The 17,239-nt window shown below is 39.1% G+C and overlaps 1 protein-coding gene across 6 annotated transcripts in view; it reads left to right on the top strand.

The window, feature by feature from the left end:
- The window catches only part of LOC131221735 (structural maintenance of chromosomes protein 2-1-like), a 47,019-nt gene that overhangs the window by 22,402 nt on the left and 7,378 nt on the right, over positions 1-17,239 (top strand). For 2 of the 6 annotated variants that reach the window (XR_009159552.1, XR_009159553.1), the window contains one exon: positions 12,543-13,083. Coding sequence is in view for 3 of the 6 variants with exons in the window: in XM_058217050.1 (XP_058073033.1) it covers positions 9,566-9,659; positions 9,780-9,868; positions 12,543-12,705 (346 nt within the window). In the remaining 3 variants the exon portion in view is untranslated. Of the gene's footprint in view, positions 1-8,033; positions 8,297-8,346; positions 8,614-9,191; positions 9,377-9,565; positions 9,660-9,779; positions 9,869-12,542; positions 13,084-17,239 lie in introns of those variants that run through there. The other 4 variants (XR_009159551.1, XM_058217050.1, XM_058217051.1 and 1 more) reach the window with 4 other exon arrangements.

Below are 17,239 nucleotides of genomic sequence, written 5' to 3'. Positions count from 1 at the left end.
CGCAGGTCCTGTTTACGCAGCAACTGAGGCGGCACTAACTCCTCACTTTCCTTTCTTCTTTTCCACATAACCAACATCCCTTAGGACTTTTTTAGACGGCGTCCATGACGGACGGTTCAGATCGGACATCCGATCATCGCTGGAGGGCCAGGACGATTCGGAGCGTCCGGTTTTTCCGGACTGTGAAATAGAGCAGCGTAGTTGACGTTGTGACGACGGTGGGCACTTTTATCGGCTTCAAATGAGAAATCCACTCCGTTCATTGTGATCCTCTCGAAAAACTAGTAAGAAATGGCTGGTTTCAGATTGGATTCGGTATGGCATGCAAGATCTTCTGTGCCACCGTCGATCATCCATTTGAACGGTTGAATTTTGATGCACGTTGTCTTCCAAAATTCCGTCACCTAGGCTTCGGTAAGAGGGCCTGTTAGATTCCAATAAACGGTCCAGATCATACATTTGGATGATGGGTGGGGTCCACTAGAGAAACCCATTCGGACTAGGATCGTCCCCGACGTGTTTTGGAAAGTTTTTAAAAAAGCATCGGTCAGCGCATGTTGACATATTTCTTAATTTTTAGTGTTCGTCCAGTGCATGTGTGCTGTGCATACACACCATGTAAAGTGGGTCCTATATTGATGTGTATGAAGAATTCGCTCCGTCCATTCCTTTCCTCATCCCATTTAACACGTTGAGACCAAGATTGAAGCATATCCAGATATCTGGTGGGCCCCACATCAGGATTTAAGGGGCTGATCTGTCTGTTGAGACATTTCCACAGGGATACAATGGCTGAAATTTGGCATGTACTGTTAATTTAAGGTCCTCAGTCCATATATGAAGTCTCGAGACAAATAGATGGTGGGAACCCTGTGATCTTACATTCTGGCTCACTTTCAGGCTACCTGAGCTTCAGTTTCTCAATTTTCTTGGATCTCTGGTGTGTAAATCTGTCGATCTTTGTCTCCTGGGGTCTGTCCCTTACCTTGGTGATTCTTGAGAGTTAAATCCATGCTTTTATCACCCTTTTCAGTCCATGCTCGTAAATCCACTTCGCAACACAAATACGATTAAAATAGGGCATTAAACAGTATCATGCTCATAAAAGCAGGCAATAACTGGGGTCTAATATACAATATTCGACCCTCAATACAACCCCCAACCAGTATTTTGCTTGTCCCGAGCAAAGCATGTGAAAAATAAGTTGAGAATTACAGGATGTTTTTTATAAACTCAAGTGATTTATGGAAAACAATTCAGATACTAGAATTCTAAGATTCATGAATGTTGGACATTATTTTCTCTTAGTCTCAAGTGCACGGTAAACTTCATAGTCAAGTTCAAAGTATTAATCTATCAATCAGAAAAATTCTAAATATTGAGTTCCATGGGTGTATAGTGTAATTTCGGGTTATCATTATTAAAATTCACTTCTCTATTTCAGGATATCATTGGTAACCAGCAAGAGAATTCATGATAATCAAAACTTAAACCAAAACTTGCCTCGCAGATCGTCTTTTCATTCTTCTAGCTTTTGATTTTTTCATTAAAAGTAACACCAAGAAGGGAAATCAAATCCCCGCCTATAGGGAGCAAACCTATGGTGAAGACTGTACACCCAACCTTTTTTTATTATCAACCTTGGGGAATCAAACCTTCACCTGTAGGAAGCAAACCTATGGTGAAGACCATTCACTCAATCCTTTCAATTTCTTAGGTTGGTTCCTTTCAAGCTTAGTGATCACCAAGTTAATTTTTCAATATCGAACTGAAACCTTAATGTGAAAGCGAGATGTGACATGTGAAATCGTGACCCAATCAATATTTACAACTTCTAATTATGGATTAATAATTCAAAGTTAACTATGAAATCTAACAAATAGTTGAATGCAAGAGTCATAAATTACCAACATCACTTATCTTGTAATTATAAATCCAAGATGACCATCAAAATCACTTCGAATTAATAAGAATTTTCAGAAAAATTTTAAAAAAATTTCACAATTTTTACTTAAGACTAAGAAAGCACTGATTAGGTAACCTGATCTCTCACCCCCAACATGAAAACTACACTGTCCTCAATGTAAAAGATATTTAAGCATACAATGTACATAAGATAACGAAACTAAATGAGAAGTGATGGGAAGATAGTACCTAAACGAAAGAATCGAGAAAGACTTTTCAAGAGATCACAGTGTGAGAGCAAGTCAGCACGAGAGTGAAAACATGAAAACAAACTAACCTAATGGCATAAAACCGACTAACCTAGAACAGCATAAAACAAACTACCCTAGTCCTATGAAAGTAGTAAATTCTAATCTTCAACTGTGAAAGCATGGAAAATCTACTCAATTATGCATCTAGGTTCTTCTGTTGGCCAGTATCTTGGTAAATTTCTTAGAAGGTTTTTCAACAAGATCATCCAAAAGCCCGTTTTGCAGTAGGCTTGGATGTCCTAGAGTGTGAATGTCCAGAGAAATTGAGGGACCTCAGCATAAAGTTTTCTTTTAATCGTCTGAAGTGTCCAAGGTATGTACGATTCACCTGTGACAAATAAAATTTTGAAGTTAGTACACCATGATGAATCAGTGACTACGAGTAGATGAAATTCAAAAAAATTTATAGTAAGTGGTGTAGTCTCAACACACGCCGAAGTTTCACTCTTTAGTTCAATTTTCAGCTCCTTTAATGGTAAACATTCAGGATCTGGGGGAGGAGGTACTTTAGAAGAATAAGGGTTCTCTCGGTCCGTAACAACTACCGAGGTATTGTCTTGCGAGACATCCACTATTTCGTGTATTATGGGATCGTTTGAATCTGCAAAGTGTGCCAAACAATCATCCAAAGAGTCAAAACATTCTGTTGAAAGGAGTTCATTCATCCTATCGAGATCTGTGATGATATGTCCAATAACTCCTTTATCTTCTTCAAGAGTAGAAATGAGCATACTCTCTTATTTGTTCTCAAGATGAGATGAAATCACCACTGGGTATGTCTCTTCTTGACCTAAATGGGCATATTCTAAATCAGAGGGTAAAGGTTTTAGGTCAAGCTTCGGTGGCTTGAGGTTAAACAATAGAGGCACGACATCAGTTTGGTATAATTCTTCAAATTGTGGCCTCCACTGGTTAACTTCAAGTACCGACGCAGTATTAAGTAAGGCACACCTCTCCCTAATCATGTCATCATCCAAGTCATGGGAGTGTGCCAGGCACGTCTCTAGAGGGTTAGAGGATAAGGTCAGAGGCGTTCTATCTTCCATGAAAGAATCAATCATGTTAATGTCATGGAAATCATCATTATCCTTTAAGTTTCTGCCGTTATTGAAAAAGATGTTTGACTCCAATGTCATAAAGACATAGTCATGACATAATTCTTACAATTGATAATTGCGTTTGAAGTGGCAAGGAATGGGCGACCAAGAACGACAGGAATCTGAGTGCTCATATTATTGATGGGTTCGGTGTCCATGATCATAAAATCTACAGGGTAGTAAAATCTATCGACCTGAACCAACACATCCTCAATTATCCCTCTAGGTACACGAACAGAGCAATTAGCAAGTTGTAGTATGGTTAGGGTGGGTTTTAATTCACCCAAACCTAACTGTTTGTATATCGAGTAGGGAATTAGATTGACGCTCGCCCCTAAGTCAAGAAGTGCGTGATCAATTCGATAGTCCCCAATTACACATGATATGGTTGGGCTACCGGAATCTTTGAATTTATGTGGCATGTCTTGTTTCAGGATGGCACTCACTTTCTCAGTCAAGAAGATCTTCTTTTGAATACTCTGTCGTCGTTTGGTCATGCATAGGTCTTTCAGGAATTTAGAATATAAAGATATCTATTTTACGGCATCAAGTAGAGGAATATTGACTTTCACTTGTTTCAATACCTCTAGAATATCCTGAGAGTTAGAAAGAGGTTTTGGTGCAACCAACCGTTGGGGAAATGGAGTAACTGGCTTCTCTATAAGTTCCGATTCTAATTTTTGTGGAGCAATGCTAGGTCTATCATTGTTATCCTCTTCCAGGTTCTTAGGCTTTTCAGCCCTAATCGGAATAGTTTTGTCAATGGTCTTCCCACTCCTAAGAGTAGTGATAGATTTAGCCTGCTCCATCTGATCCAAAGAGCTTGGATCACTTATCTCATATTGCGGTTTGGGATCGGAGAGAGGTTGAGTAGGAAGCATCCCCTTTCCCCCAATCATTATGTGTGACTCTATCCTTTGAATGGATGATGTAAGTGATCCTATTGCTGATCTGATATCTTGGTTGAATAGCTCTTGGTCTTGAATGTGTTTTAGAATTGGATCCTCTTGAGGTTTCCCTTGATTTGGAATTTGATTGAAGAAACCTTGAGGGGTAGTAGTTTGTCCATTCCTCCAACTAAGATTGTACGTATTAGAGGTGGGTCCATTGAAAGGTCTTTGGTAATTATTTACGACATTGGATTGCTCAGTTAGAACCTCTTGAAAGGCAGATATAGTTGGACAATTTTCAGTTGTGTGACTGTTACAACCACAAATACCGCAAACAACTTCCATACCTTTATCCTTTCTTGATTACATGGCCTCAAATTTCTTTATGAGATTAGCTACTTTAACATTGATATCATCATCCTCTTTCAGCAGGTATACTCCACCCCTTTCCTTTGATTGAGTGGGCCTAGAAGTGGTACTCAATTTTGGGTATGTGTCCCATGAATGTGTGTTTTCGGCAAGTCTATCCAAGTAATCCCACACATCATCGATATTTTTATTCATAAATTCCCCATTGCACATCGTCTCAACCAATTGGCGTATGGAGGATGTCAGCCCATCATAGAAAAAGTGCGTAATGCGCCACGTTTCAAAACCGTGTTGTGGGCAAGAGCTGACAAGATCCTTGAACTGCTCCCAACATTGGAAGAATGTTTCATCCTTCCTTTGTGCGAAGTTCATGATTGATTTTCTAAAGGTGTTCGTTTTATGATATGGAAAAAATTTCTTTATGAACTCCCTTTGCATATCATTCCATGTGCCAATAAATCTAGGACATAGTGAATGTAACCACGTCTTAGCTTTCTCTTTCAAAGAAAAGGGAAAGAGTTTCAGCCTGACTATGTCCTCAGACACGTTTGGAAAATATAAAGTGGTTATAATCTTATCAAACTCTTTCAAGTGTAGATGCGGTTCTTCAGATTCAAGCCCATGAAATTTAGGAAGGAGTTGGATCACCCCTGGCTTGATATTCATGTGTCCCATATTTTTTGGAAAAATCATCCCCACCGGTTGTAAATAATCTCGTAAAGTACAAGGCGGGAGTGCTTGATGCACCTCATTCTCATCATGGACTTCCTCAATCCCAGGTGGAGGTAGTGCTTGAGGTTGATTTGCAGTCATAACCTCAATTCAGATTCTAAACTTAGACCTAAAAGAGAGAAATGAAATAAAAATCTAGAAAGAAAGAGAGGATTTGGAAAGAAGTTACCAGATCGGAGTCCCTAAGTTAAAAACCTAATCTAGAAATAGAGGGTTAGAAAATCAGAAAGATATTACCAATTTAGAAAGTATATATCAGAATCCTACAAAATAAGAAAAATAGGTTAGTTTCTAAAAATCAAGAAAACCTAAACCTAAAATCTAAGGTTAGAAAATTCCTAATCTTAAACTAATCTCAAAACTAATTAATTTCAAAAAACATAACCATCAGTCCCCAGCAACGGCGCCAAAAACTTGTTCACTCCCCAAGTATAGGGTTGTGATGTAGTAATAAACTCGGTGAGACCGAGGTCGAATCCCCAAGGACTGAAACCTATACATAATCTGAAACTAAGTAGAACTAGAACTAGGATAAGATGAAATCTAAATCAGGTAAAATGAAGGGAATAATTGTGAATAAATTAATTAAAAACTAATAAAAATAAAAATGGGAACTAGGGTGCCAAGGATCCACTTGTAGCAATTGGAAAGCTACCTTGCAATGATTCAAGAACACAACTGGAATCAGAGTCCTATCCTATCTAATTGGTAAGAAGAGATTTGTCAGATCTCTGAACTTCTCATGGATCCAATCATCAATAGATAAGAGTGGTGAAGATTTGGAAGTAATCCCATTACCTAACATGCCCAGGAGACGATGGCAAACAACAACAATTTACCAATCTCACAGCCAACCCTAAGAGAATTGTGAAGGTTAGAAAGGATTCCGTCACCCTACCATGCTCATGGGACAATGGTGAACAACAGATCTTACTAATTTCACAATCTCAATTCAGAAAAAGAAGATATATCAAGCTATCGCAGATCTATTATAATTTGAGTCACAATAAACCATTAAAAACTAAGAATATATCTTCATAAATAACTAAAATCCATAAAAGTTGAACAAAACATGAATTAAAACAAAGCAACCATCTTAATCACGCTACAAGCTTCACCTCTTAGCCCTAGCTAAGAGATTTAGCCTAGCAATATGATTAGGCTAAATTCAAAACAAACAAAAAGAAAAAGAAAAACAAACAACTCTACTCTCTCTCTATCTCTATGCTCCAAGTCTAGCCCAAGCCAAGATAGGATCCTCCACACGTCATCTCTCCTTCTCCTTTTATATCAGATATGGTCAATGGAGTGCTGGAGTCGGCGTGCGTGGAGAGATTTCGTAGCAACAATCGGTTTACGCAGGTCCTGTTTACGTAGCAACTGAGGCGGCACTAACTCCTCACTTTCCATTCTTCTTTTCCACATAACCAACATCCCTTAGGACTTTTTTAGACGGCATCCATGATGGACAGTTCAGATCGGACATCCGATCATCGCTGGTGGGCCAGGATGATTCAGAACGTCCAGTTTTTTCGGGCTGCGAAACAGAGCAGCGTAGTTGACGTTGTGACGACGGTGGGCCCCTTTATCGGCTTCGAATGAGAAATCCACTCCGTTCATTGTGATCCTCTCGAAAAACCAGTAAGAAATGGCTGGTTTCAGATTGGATTCAGTATGGCATGCAAGATCTTCTGTGCTACTGTCGATCATCCATTTGAATGGTTGAATTCTGATGCACGTTGTCTTCCAAAATTCCGTCACCTAGGCTTCGGTAAGAGGGCCTGTTAGATTCCAATAGACGGTCCAAATCATAAATTTGGATGATGGGTGGGGTCCACTAGAGAAACCCAATCAGACTATGACCGTCCCGGACGTGTTTTGAAAAGTTTTTAAAGAAGCATCAGTCAGCGCATGCTGACCGATTTCTTGATTTTTGGTGCTCATCCAGTGCATGTGTGTTGTGCACACACACCATGTAAAGTGGGTCCTATATTGATGTGTATGAAGAATCCGCTCCGTCCATTCCTTTCCTCATCTCATTTAGCACATTGAGACCAAGATTGAAGCATATCCAGATATCTGGTGGGCCCCAAATCAGGATTTAAGGGGCTGATCTGTCTGTTGAGACAGTTCTACAGGGATACAATGGCTGAATTTTGGCATGTACGGTTAATTTAAGGTCCTCAGTCCATATATGAAGTCTCGAGACAAATAGATGGTGGGAACCCTGTGATCTTGCATTTTGGCTCACTTTCAGGTCACCTAAGCTTCAGTTTCTCAATTTTCTCGGATCTCTGGCATGTAAATCCGTCGATCTTGGTCCCCTGGGGTTTGTCCCTTACCTTGGTGATTCTTGAGAGTTAAATCCATGCTTTTAGCATCCTTTTCAGTCCATGCTCATAAATCCACTTCGCAACACAAATACGATTAAAATAGGGCATTAAACAGTATCATGCTCATAAAAGCAGGCAATAACTGAGGTCTAATATGCAATATTCGACCCTCAACAAATCTCAGCCCTGCAAATGCGTCAGCATATCAAGCTTATGGACTTGACATGGATATGTTTGATGTCGCCTAGGTGCGGAACCAGTTGTCCATTTCAATGTTACCAAGGTCAGCAACCCGCCTCATTCTTTTGACAAAAAAGAAAATGAAAAAGAAAAAAAAGGTGGCACTCCAGTCATAGATATTATTGTCCTCAACCCCTAGAGTCTGCATGTGGATGTTCTGATTTCTTTGTGCATGCAGTTTTTTTTCCATTGAATTCAATATCAGTGAGTTTCTCAAATGTAGGATGTTTTGCTAGCAGTGATTTCTTTGTTCTGATTCCTTTTACTTTATACCAATGTTTTTATTCTCAAAGTTTAATTTATTTATTTCATTATGGCATTTTCCCATAGGATGCAAGCTCTGGTTGACTACATTTTCAATGGAGGCATTTTCTCTATGTCGGTATTTTAGTATACTAATGAGGAAAAAAGCTCTCAAGGTTAGTTCATTTCCACTTAAAACATCGAATAACTAGATATATCAGCCGGTATGTACATTGATCAGTTGGTAGTTTTTTGGCTTTATCTCGTTTTTCTACAGTGGAGCCTGAATTCATAGATAAATCAGCTAGTATGTACATTGCTCACTTGTGCGATACTACCTAAACTGCACTTCTGTTTTGCTGTTGATTTATAAGTTTGATCTGGAACTGTAGGTATTTCCATGGGATGTGTCTCGCATTTGAGCATCAACGTAGGCAAAAGCAATCCCAACAAAAAGAAGACTGATTCAATTCCATCTTCAATAGACAACAAGGTGCATTCTTGCACACACTTCTTATTGTAATTGGTGCATTGTTGCACATGTTTATTTTTAAATTTTGATGCATTCAATTGTGAAAGGATTTATGACTTTGAAAATGAAAGAGAGAGGCTCATTATGGAGAAAGATGCAGTCATTCAAGAGCATGCTTCCCTGGAAAATCAATTAGTTTCTTTACAGACACAGATAAACAGCCTCACTGTAGAAGTAGATAACCTTACAAGCAAGGTGCTTAAACTTACAATCTAACCCTTTTTGCTGAACACAAAATGCACGCATCTTTATTGCCTTTCCTATTGCAGGTTAGTTCCATAAAGAAGGAACATGATCAAGCCCAATTTGAGCTCAATTTAAGTCGTTCAAAGATGAAAGAATGTGATGCTGAGATCAGTGTCATTGTCAAGGAGCAACGGAAGCTTCAACATAAAATTAGTGATGCAAATGTTGAGAGGGAAAAATTGAAAAATGAGGTACTTGTAGTGGTTATTCTGTTCCTATTTTATTTAACTTGCTTGATCTATGAAATTGTGTATGTGTTCTTAATAGAAACCCACTCTTTCCCATTCACACAGATTAAGCGAATGGAGATGGAACAAAAAGATTGCTCCCTGAAGGTAGATAAACTACTAGAAAGGCATAGTTGGATTATAGCCGAGAAACAATTATTTGAAAAAAGTGGAACAGATTATGACTTCTCATCTCGTGATCCTCGTAAATCAAGGGAGGAGCATGAGAAACTTTAAGCTGAACAATCTGGGTGTGTGATTAGATTACTTATTGTGTTGTTTCTTGTGCTTCTTTGTTTTTTTTTTTTTTTTTTTTTCCATGACAATGAAATAGTATGATTCAACACCTAATTGATGTTTGGTTTTGCATTTTTTTTTTTTTTTTGAAAGAAGAAGGTTAATGGACATGAATCTCAGTTAATCTGATTGATTGCTTTTAGCCTTGAGAAGAGGGTCAACAAAAAAGTTATGGTAATGTTCGAGAAAGTTGAAGATGAATACAATGACTTATTATCCAACAAAAACATCATTGAGGTATACTGTTGTATTTCTCAGCCTGTAAAGGATCTCATCTTCTTTTTTTCTTTTTCTTTTTTTAAATTGAATTTGTTTATTTCTGAAGTTGTTTGTTTACTGTATTCTTCTCTTGCTTAGAATGATAAGTCAAAAATCAAGAAGGTGATTGAAGAGCTTGATGAAAAGAAGAAGGAAACACTAAAAGTTACTTGGGTTAAAGTGAACAAGTGAGTCAACACTTCTCTGCTCTCATGTTCTAGTTCATATTTTGTGCTTTCCAGTTGAAAATCAAGAATGCCATTTACTTTTGTTGGTATATTTCAGCGAAAGAAATTTCCTTTCTGGATTATGTTAGTGTGCGTGATTTCAGCATTTCAAATGGCTGAAACTATGGCCCAAGTTATAGTATCCGCCTTCCTTGGATCCCTGGATCAGACAAATTCGGTGGATCCGAGGGACAAACCATGTTTATGTATTTGCTCAAAAATAATGGAGCAAACCCGGATGTGCGTCGGAGCTATCCGGATGAGCGGGGGTCCTTGGAAGGTGGGAACCGCTGTTATGACCATGATGAAGCTTTTCATTTCCTATGGACAGCATTGGAAGGGCCTGGCCATTTGAATAGGCCGTGTTTATGTATTTGCTCGAAATTAATGGAGCAGACTCGGATGTGCGTCGGAGCTATTCGGATGAGCGGGAGTCCCTAGAAGGTGGGAACCGCGATTATGACCATGATGAAGCCGTCCATTTCCTATGGACAACATTGGAAGGGCCTGGCCATTTGGACAGGCCGTGTTTATATCTGTATTTGCAGGGACCACACCCTTAACCTAAAACCCAAACGTAAACTCGATATCGAACCCGAATTCAATTTCTTAAACCTAAACCTTAACGTATTCTCAAATCCCTAAACATAAATCTACACCTAATCATAATCTCAACTCCTTAACATAAACCTAAACTTGAAAACCCAAACCTAAATCCAAATCCAAACCCGAACCCGAACCCAATTTCCTAAACCTAAACCTTAATCTATTCTCAATTCCCTAAACCGTAACCTATAACCTTACCTAAACCTAAACCTATAACCTACACTTATAACCTAAATATAAACTTGTAACCTTAACCTAAACGTAAAACCTAAACCTAAACCTAAACCCGATCCCAAACCTGATTTCCTATACATAAACCTTAACATATTCTCAAATCCCTAAACTTAAACCTACACCTAATCCTAATCTCAACTCTCTAACCTAAACCTAAACCTAAACTTGAAAACCCAAACCTAAACCCGATCCCGAACCCGAACACGATTTCCTAAACCTAAACTTATAACCTTAACTTAAACCTATTCTCAAATCCCAAAACCTATAACCTAAACCTAAACCTTAACCTAAACCTAAACCTTAACCTATAAACTAACCTTAACCTATAACCTAAACCTATAAACTAAAATCAAAACCTAAACCTAAAACCTAAATGCATTCTCAAATCCCTAAACCTAAACCTACACCTAATCCTAATCTCAACTCCCTAACCTAAACCTAAACCTAAACTTGAAAACCCATACCTAAACCCAATTCCGAACCCGAACCCGATTTCCTAAACCTAAACCTTAACCTATTCTCAATTCCTTAAAGCTATAACCTATAACCTATAACATATAACCTAAACCTTGACCTAAACCTATAATATAAACCTAAACCTTAACCTAAACCTAAACCTATAACCTTAACCTAAACCAAAACCTATAAACTAAACCTTAACCCATAACCTATAAACTATAACCTAAAGTTATAACCGATAACCTAACCTTAACCTAAACCTAAAACCTAAACCTAAACCTATAATTTAAAACCTAAACCTAAACCTAAAACCTAAATGTATTCTCAAATCCCTAAACCTAAACCTACACCTAATCCTAATCTCAACTCCCTAACCTAAACTTGAAAACTCAAACCTAAACCCGATCCCGAACCCGAACCTAATTTCCTAAACCTAAACCTTAACCTATTCTCAATTCCCTAAAGCTATAACATATAACCTTAACCTAAACCTAAAACCTAAATATATTCTCAAATCCTTAAACCTAAACCTGCACCTAATCTTAATCTCAACTCCTTAACCTAAACCTAAACTTGAAAACCCAAACTAAACCTGATCTCAAACCTGAACCCGATTTCCTAAACCTAAACCTTAACCTATTCTCAATTCTCTAAAGCTTTAACCTATAACCTATAACCTATAACCTAAACCTAAACCTATAACCTATAATCTAAACCTAAACCTTAACCTAAACCTACACCTATAACCTTAACCTAAACCAAAACCTATAACCTAAACCTTAACCTATAACCTATAACCTAAACTTATAACCTATAACCTAACCTTAACCTAAACCTAAAACCTAAGCCTAAACCTACAACCTAAACCTATAACCTAAAACCTAAAACCTAAATGTATTCTCAAACCCCTAAACATAAACCTACACCTGATCCTAATCTCAACTCCCTAACCTAAACCTAAACCTAAACTTGAAAACCCAAACCTAAACTCGATCCCGAACCTGAACCCGATTTCCTAAACCTAAACCTTAACCTATTGTGAATTCCCTAAAGCTATAATCTAACCTATAACCTAAACCTAACCTAAACCTATAACCTTAACCTAAACCTAACACCTAAACCAATAACCTTAACCTAAACCTAGGTTTTGAGTTTAAAAGTCCATCCTAGGTTTGAACACATTACTCATGTTGGATTTTGCCATAGTTTAGAAGATTTGTCGATACGTTTTTAATTTCTTCATATATAAGTGTTTTTTTTTTTTATCTTTCTTCCTTTTGAGATGTGTACAAAGGCATGCTTGTTTGATCGTGTCTATAAATGTTGCCTTATATAGGCTGACAAGCCAAAGAAGTCAGTGGAGGATGAAATTCATTTTCTCAAGGGAAGGGTTTTGGAACTTGAAAGTGATCTTGTGTCGAAGTCCACAGAAATTACATTTACAATTTCAAGGAAAGAAGAAGGTCTATCTTCTGCATTTGCTGAAATTGACCGTCTGAAGGAAGAAAATTCTGTAAAAACGTGAGCATTATTGAATGCATGTGGAAGGTGTTTACTGTGTTAGAGTGTATTTGTTTCTTGCACATGAGGGCACGCCTTAGTTGTAATTCTTATGATAGGTTGAGCAAAGTGAAGTATTGTTTATTTAGAAATGTGAATATAGGATGCACTGTATGATTTGATTGCTATTTGTAATAAATGCATCGTTTTTTTTTTCTGATTGTATTTTATGTACTATTTCTATCAGCATTAAGCTTAGATGAGTTATCAATCACAGCAGGTTTTTGCAATGGAAATAGGTCGTATTAATTCAAATTTTTTTTTTTAAAAAATAGCTACAAATATAATCCGTAGCTATAGCTACGGCTTTTGTCCATAGCTATTGTATCTATTGTTACGAATATTATTGGTGCAGTTGGTATCTATTGCTACGGATAAAATTCTTTTTACTACGGATATGATACGCAGTACGTCCATCGCTATTGGTGGGGTAGCTAAAGGTATTGCTACAGATATAATCCGTAGCTATTGGTATCTATTGCTACGGATATAATCCGTAGCGATTGGTATCTATTGCTACGGACTATATCCGTAGCTATTGGTATCTATTGCTACGGATATAATCCGTAGCTAGACCTTTAGCTACCCCACCAATAGCGGTGGACGTGCTACGGATCATATCCGTAGCAAAAGGGCTTTTGCTACGGTTTTTGGCCGTAGCCTTTGCCCGTTTTTCTTGTAGTGTTGACGCTAAATGAATGCCCCTTGATTGAATTGCATTCTCTACCGGGAGAGTTGTTAAAGAGTTTCCAAACAAACAACAAAATTTTTGGAGGTAAGTGGCCGTGCCAGATCCACCTCGCCTATTCTTTCGTAGAAGAAATCGGCCTGCTCACTTCCCATGCTGATTTTGCTGTGAACTTTCCTGATGTAGTGAACGGCCACACAGGGGAATCCGGACCTTCTGATAGACAGAAACACCCTTGAAAGATTACATCTACAACTTGTTGAGGAAGCATCGAGAGTACCACTGTTGGAGGGAGAGGTCCTGTAGGACCTAAAATTTGCTTCACCTTTAAATCTTTGATCTCTTCTGGAATGTCCCCCGACACATAATTTTGCAGAGGACCAAGACCGGTCCAATTTTCTTGCCAACATCTACATTCCCCTTCTCCAATGCTCCATTGGACCTTTTCATTTAGAAAAGGCATCAAGTTCCTCATTTTCTTCGAGGTTGGAGAGCTGACTCTATCGTTGATTGTTGAGGTCGAGTCCTCCTGCATCGTACCATACTTAGCCGCCATGAACACTACCCAAAAACTGGAGTCCTTTTGAAATTTCAAAGTCCAAGTCATCTTTATCTGAAATGTATGCATTACTTCTGATAGTTTCCGGATTCCTAGTCCACCTTCCGTCTTCGGCCTGGTAATTGCTTCCCAGCTTCTCCAATGGAGTTTCCTTTTCCCATCAGCCCACCCCCAGAAGAAGCTGGAGAACCTGCTCTCTAACTCTTTAAGCATGCTCCTGTGAATAGTAGTAGCTGCCATGGAATGAATGGGGATGCTTCCCAGCACATGCTTGATTAGGATTGCTCTTCCGACTTGAGATAGAAATCTGTTTTTCCACCCCCAAATACGCCCCTCAACCTTGTCTATGACGGGCTGAAAATCTCTTACTTTCAGCCTTCCCACTGCCAGCGGCACCCCCAGATAGCAGAAAACTCCCCCGGCCCTGTTTATGCCTAGCAAGTTAGAGATGGACCTGATCCTGGATGACGTTATCTTATTTGAGCATAAGAAAGAGCTCTTCCGACGGTTTATCCTCTGACCAGAAGCCTTCTGGTAATCTTCCAGAACTGCCATGGTTTTGTAAAGTGATGTGATACTCCCATTAAGAAAAAGCAAAGTATCGTTTGCATATAGGAGGTGAGTAACTCTTGGACAGCTTCTCCTAAGTTTGTACGGTAAACAGTGGCCTTGATCAACAAGCCGATTGAGGTTTCTACTAAGCACGTCTGCACAAATTATAAAAAGGCTTGGAGAGAGAGGGTCTCCTTACCTCAACTCTCTAGAAGGCTTGAAGAAACCTGCAGCTTCCCTGTTAACCAACATAGAAATCCAGCTACTAGCCCAACAATTTTCGACAATTCCTATCAACCTAGAGGAGAAACCGAACCACAACCTATTTAAGGAACATCCATTCCACTCTATCATACGCTTTCTCCATATCCAACTTCAGAACCACATTACCTCCTCTAGTCTGCCTATTGATATCTCTGAACAATTCCTGCGATAGAGCAATATTTTCTGATATTGATCGGCCTTTTATAAAGGCTCCTTGCTCTGTGGATATCAAATGAGGGAGAACCTGACTGAGTCTATTAGCAATGATCTTTGAGAAGACTTTATATATGCAGTTGCAGAGGCTAATGGGATGATAATCTGACCATCTCTTAGGAGCAACCCACTTGGGGATCTAACAAATCAGCGTGGAGGACATTGCTCTTGGAATCTTGCCCCCTTGGAAAAAATAAGTGATTACCTTGTGCACATCTTGCCCGATTATATCCCAACATGTGGAATAAAAAATCCCTGAAAATCCATCTGGACCAAGCGCACTATCAGCTGCGATGGAGTGGATAGCCTCTTGAACTTCACAAAAGGATGGGGGAGCCAAAAGTATGTCATTCATCTCCAGTGACACTAAAGGGGGAATAGAATTCAGCAGATCAGTTCTTATTTCTCCTAGGCTACTTGTGTTGAGGGTCAAATATTGCATATTAGACCCCAGTTATTACCGGATTTTATGAGCATGATATTACTAACGTTTTCTTTTTAGCGTGTTTGTATTGCAAGGTGAATTCACGAGCTTGGACTGAAAAAGGATGCTAAAAGCATGGATTTAATGCTCATGAGTCACCAAGGCAAGGGATGGATCCCAGGGGACCAAGATCGATGGATTTACACGCCAGAGATCTGAGAAAATTGAGAAACTGAAGCTCAAGTGGCCTAAAAGTCAGTCAGAATGCAAGATCACAGGATTTCCACCATCCATTCGGCTCGAAACTTCATGCATGACCTAAGGACTATAAATTAATTGTACACGTCAAATTTCAGCCATTAGATCCATGTGAAACTAGCCCAATAAATATATTAGAGGGTGCTAGCCATTAAAGAGCATCTTGGCAATCCATAAGCGATCAAGGCTCAAACTTAGGCGTTGGAAAGAGCGTGAAAGATAACAAGTCCTGGTGAAATTTTGTCTCATTTGCATGGTATAATCAGGAGATACGGACGGCAGAAGTTATAACAAAAGAGAAGGACAAATTTGTAAATAGATGTGCATGGCATCAAGCATACGTGAAGCGATTATATTTTTAACGGTGAATGTTGTCCACACATCGATTGAGCGTGTGGCCCACCCTGAAGTCGGATCTACTTCAAACTTGAGGCCATGGGCCAACACTACGTACAAGAGTCGATGGAGGGAGTGGATTTCTAAGACATGCATTACAGTGGACCCCACCTATTTTTTGCGCAAAACATCCAAATTGAGCCATGCAGAACGTCCAGTGACGGACGTGTTCCCACTGGGTTTTGACAGTGGGCCCCACCCATCATTCCATTAGATGATCTGACCTGTCCAATTGCTCCATGGAGTGGCCAAGACCCTCGTCAAGCTCGCCTTTCGGCCCAATGCACGTGTACGCACATGAAATGTTGTAAAACACAGAATGGATGACAGAATCTTTACTGAAAGATAAATCAAATGGGCCACACGAAACCTAATCCAAAACCATCCATATCTGAATAGTTTTTCGAAGAGAGCACAATGGACGGAGTAGATTTCCTGGAAAAATTTGTTCATAGGCCCCACTGATCACAGAAGCCTCTCTTTTCCATATGTTCTACGCATTGACGTGCGTCTGGAGAGACTGGGACAATCTGGGCCGTTCTACGTCCGTGGCCAGGATCAGCCCATCGATCCCAGCCTTCCAGATCACTTCCCAGGGACGTCTGATCATTCCTAAGAAGCTCGTCCGGATCAGATTTCGGAATGGGCTCCCTGTTTTCTGTTTCTTCGGTTTGCTGCGTAAGGAAGTTTCCAGATTTGCTATTGCGTGAAAGCTACGCACCGCCTGCCTCTTTGTGCGGAAACTCCAACCGACCGACCTTTGACAGCTATAAAGAGAAGATAGAGTTGAGCACAGGAGGCATGAAATTTTCTAGGGGACGTGGGCAGAGGCAGAGAGAGAGAGTAGAGTAATATTTATTTATTTTATTTTTTTATTATTTCTTCTTAGTATTTTTCTAAAGATGTTTAGCTTAATCATGTCTATTCTAGGCTAAATCTCTTAATTAGGGCTAAGGAGTGAAGCTGGTAGCGTGATTAGGACGGTTGCTTGTTTTGATTCATGTCTTGTTGAACCTTATAGATTCTAATTTGATTATTAAGGTATGCTTTTAGTTTTTAATGGTTTATTGTGACTCAAATTACAATGGATCTGTGATAGCTTTAAGTATGTTCTTTCCT

This window comes from Magnolia sinica, chromosome 12, assembly GCF_029962835.1.
Source record: "Magnolia sinica isolate HGM2019 chromosome 12, MsV1, whole genome shotgun sequence".
NCBI classification, from domain to species: domain Eukaryota; kingdom Viridiplantae; phylum Streptophyta; class Magnoliopsida; order Magnoliales; family Magnoliaceae; genus Magnolia; species Magnolia sinica.
Note: the sequence above shows the minus strand (reverse complement) of the source record. Positions and strands in the feature narration are given on the sequence as shown.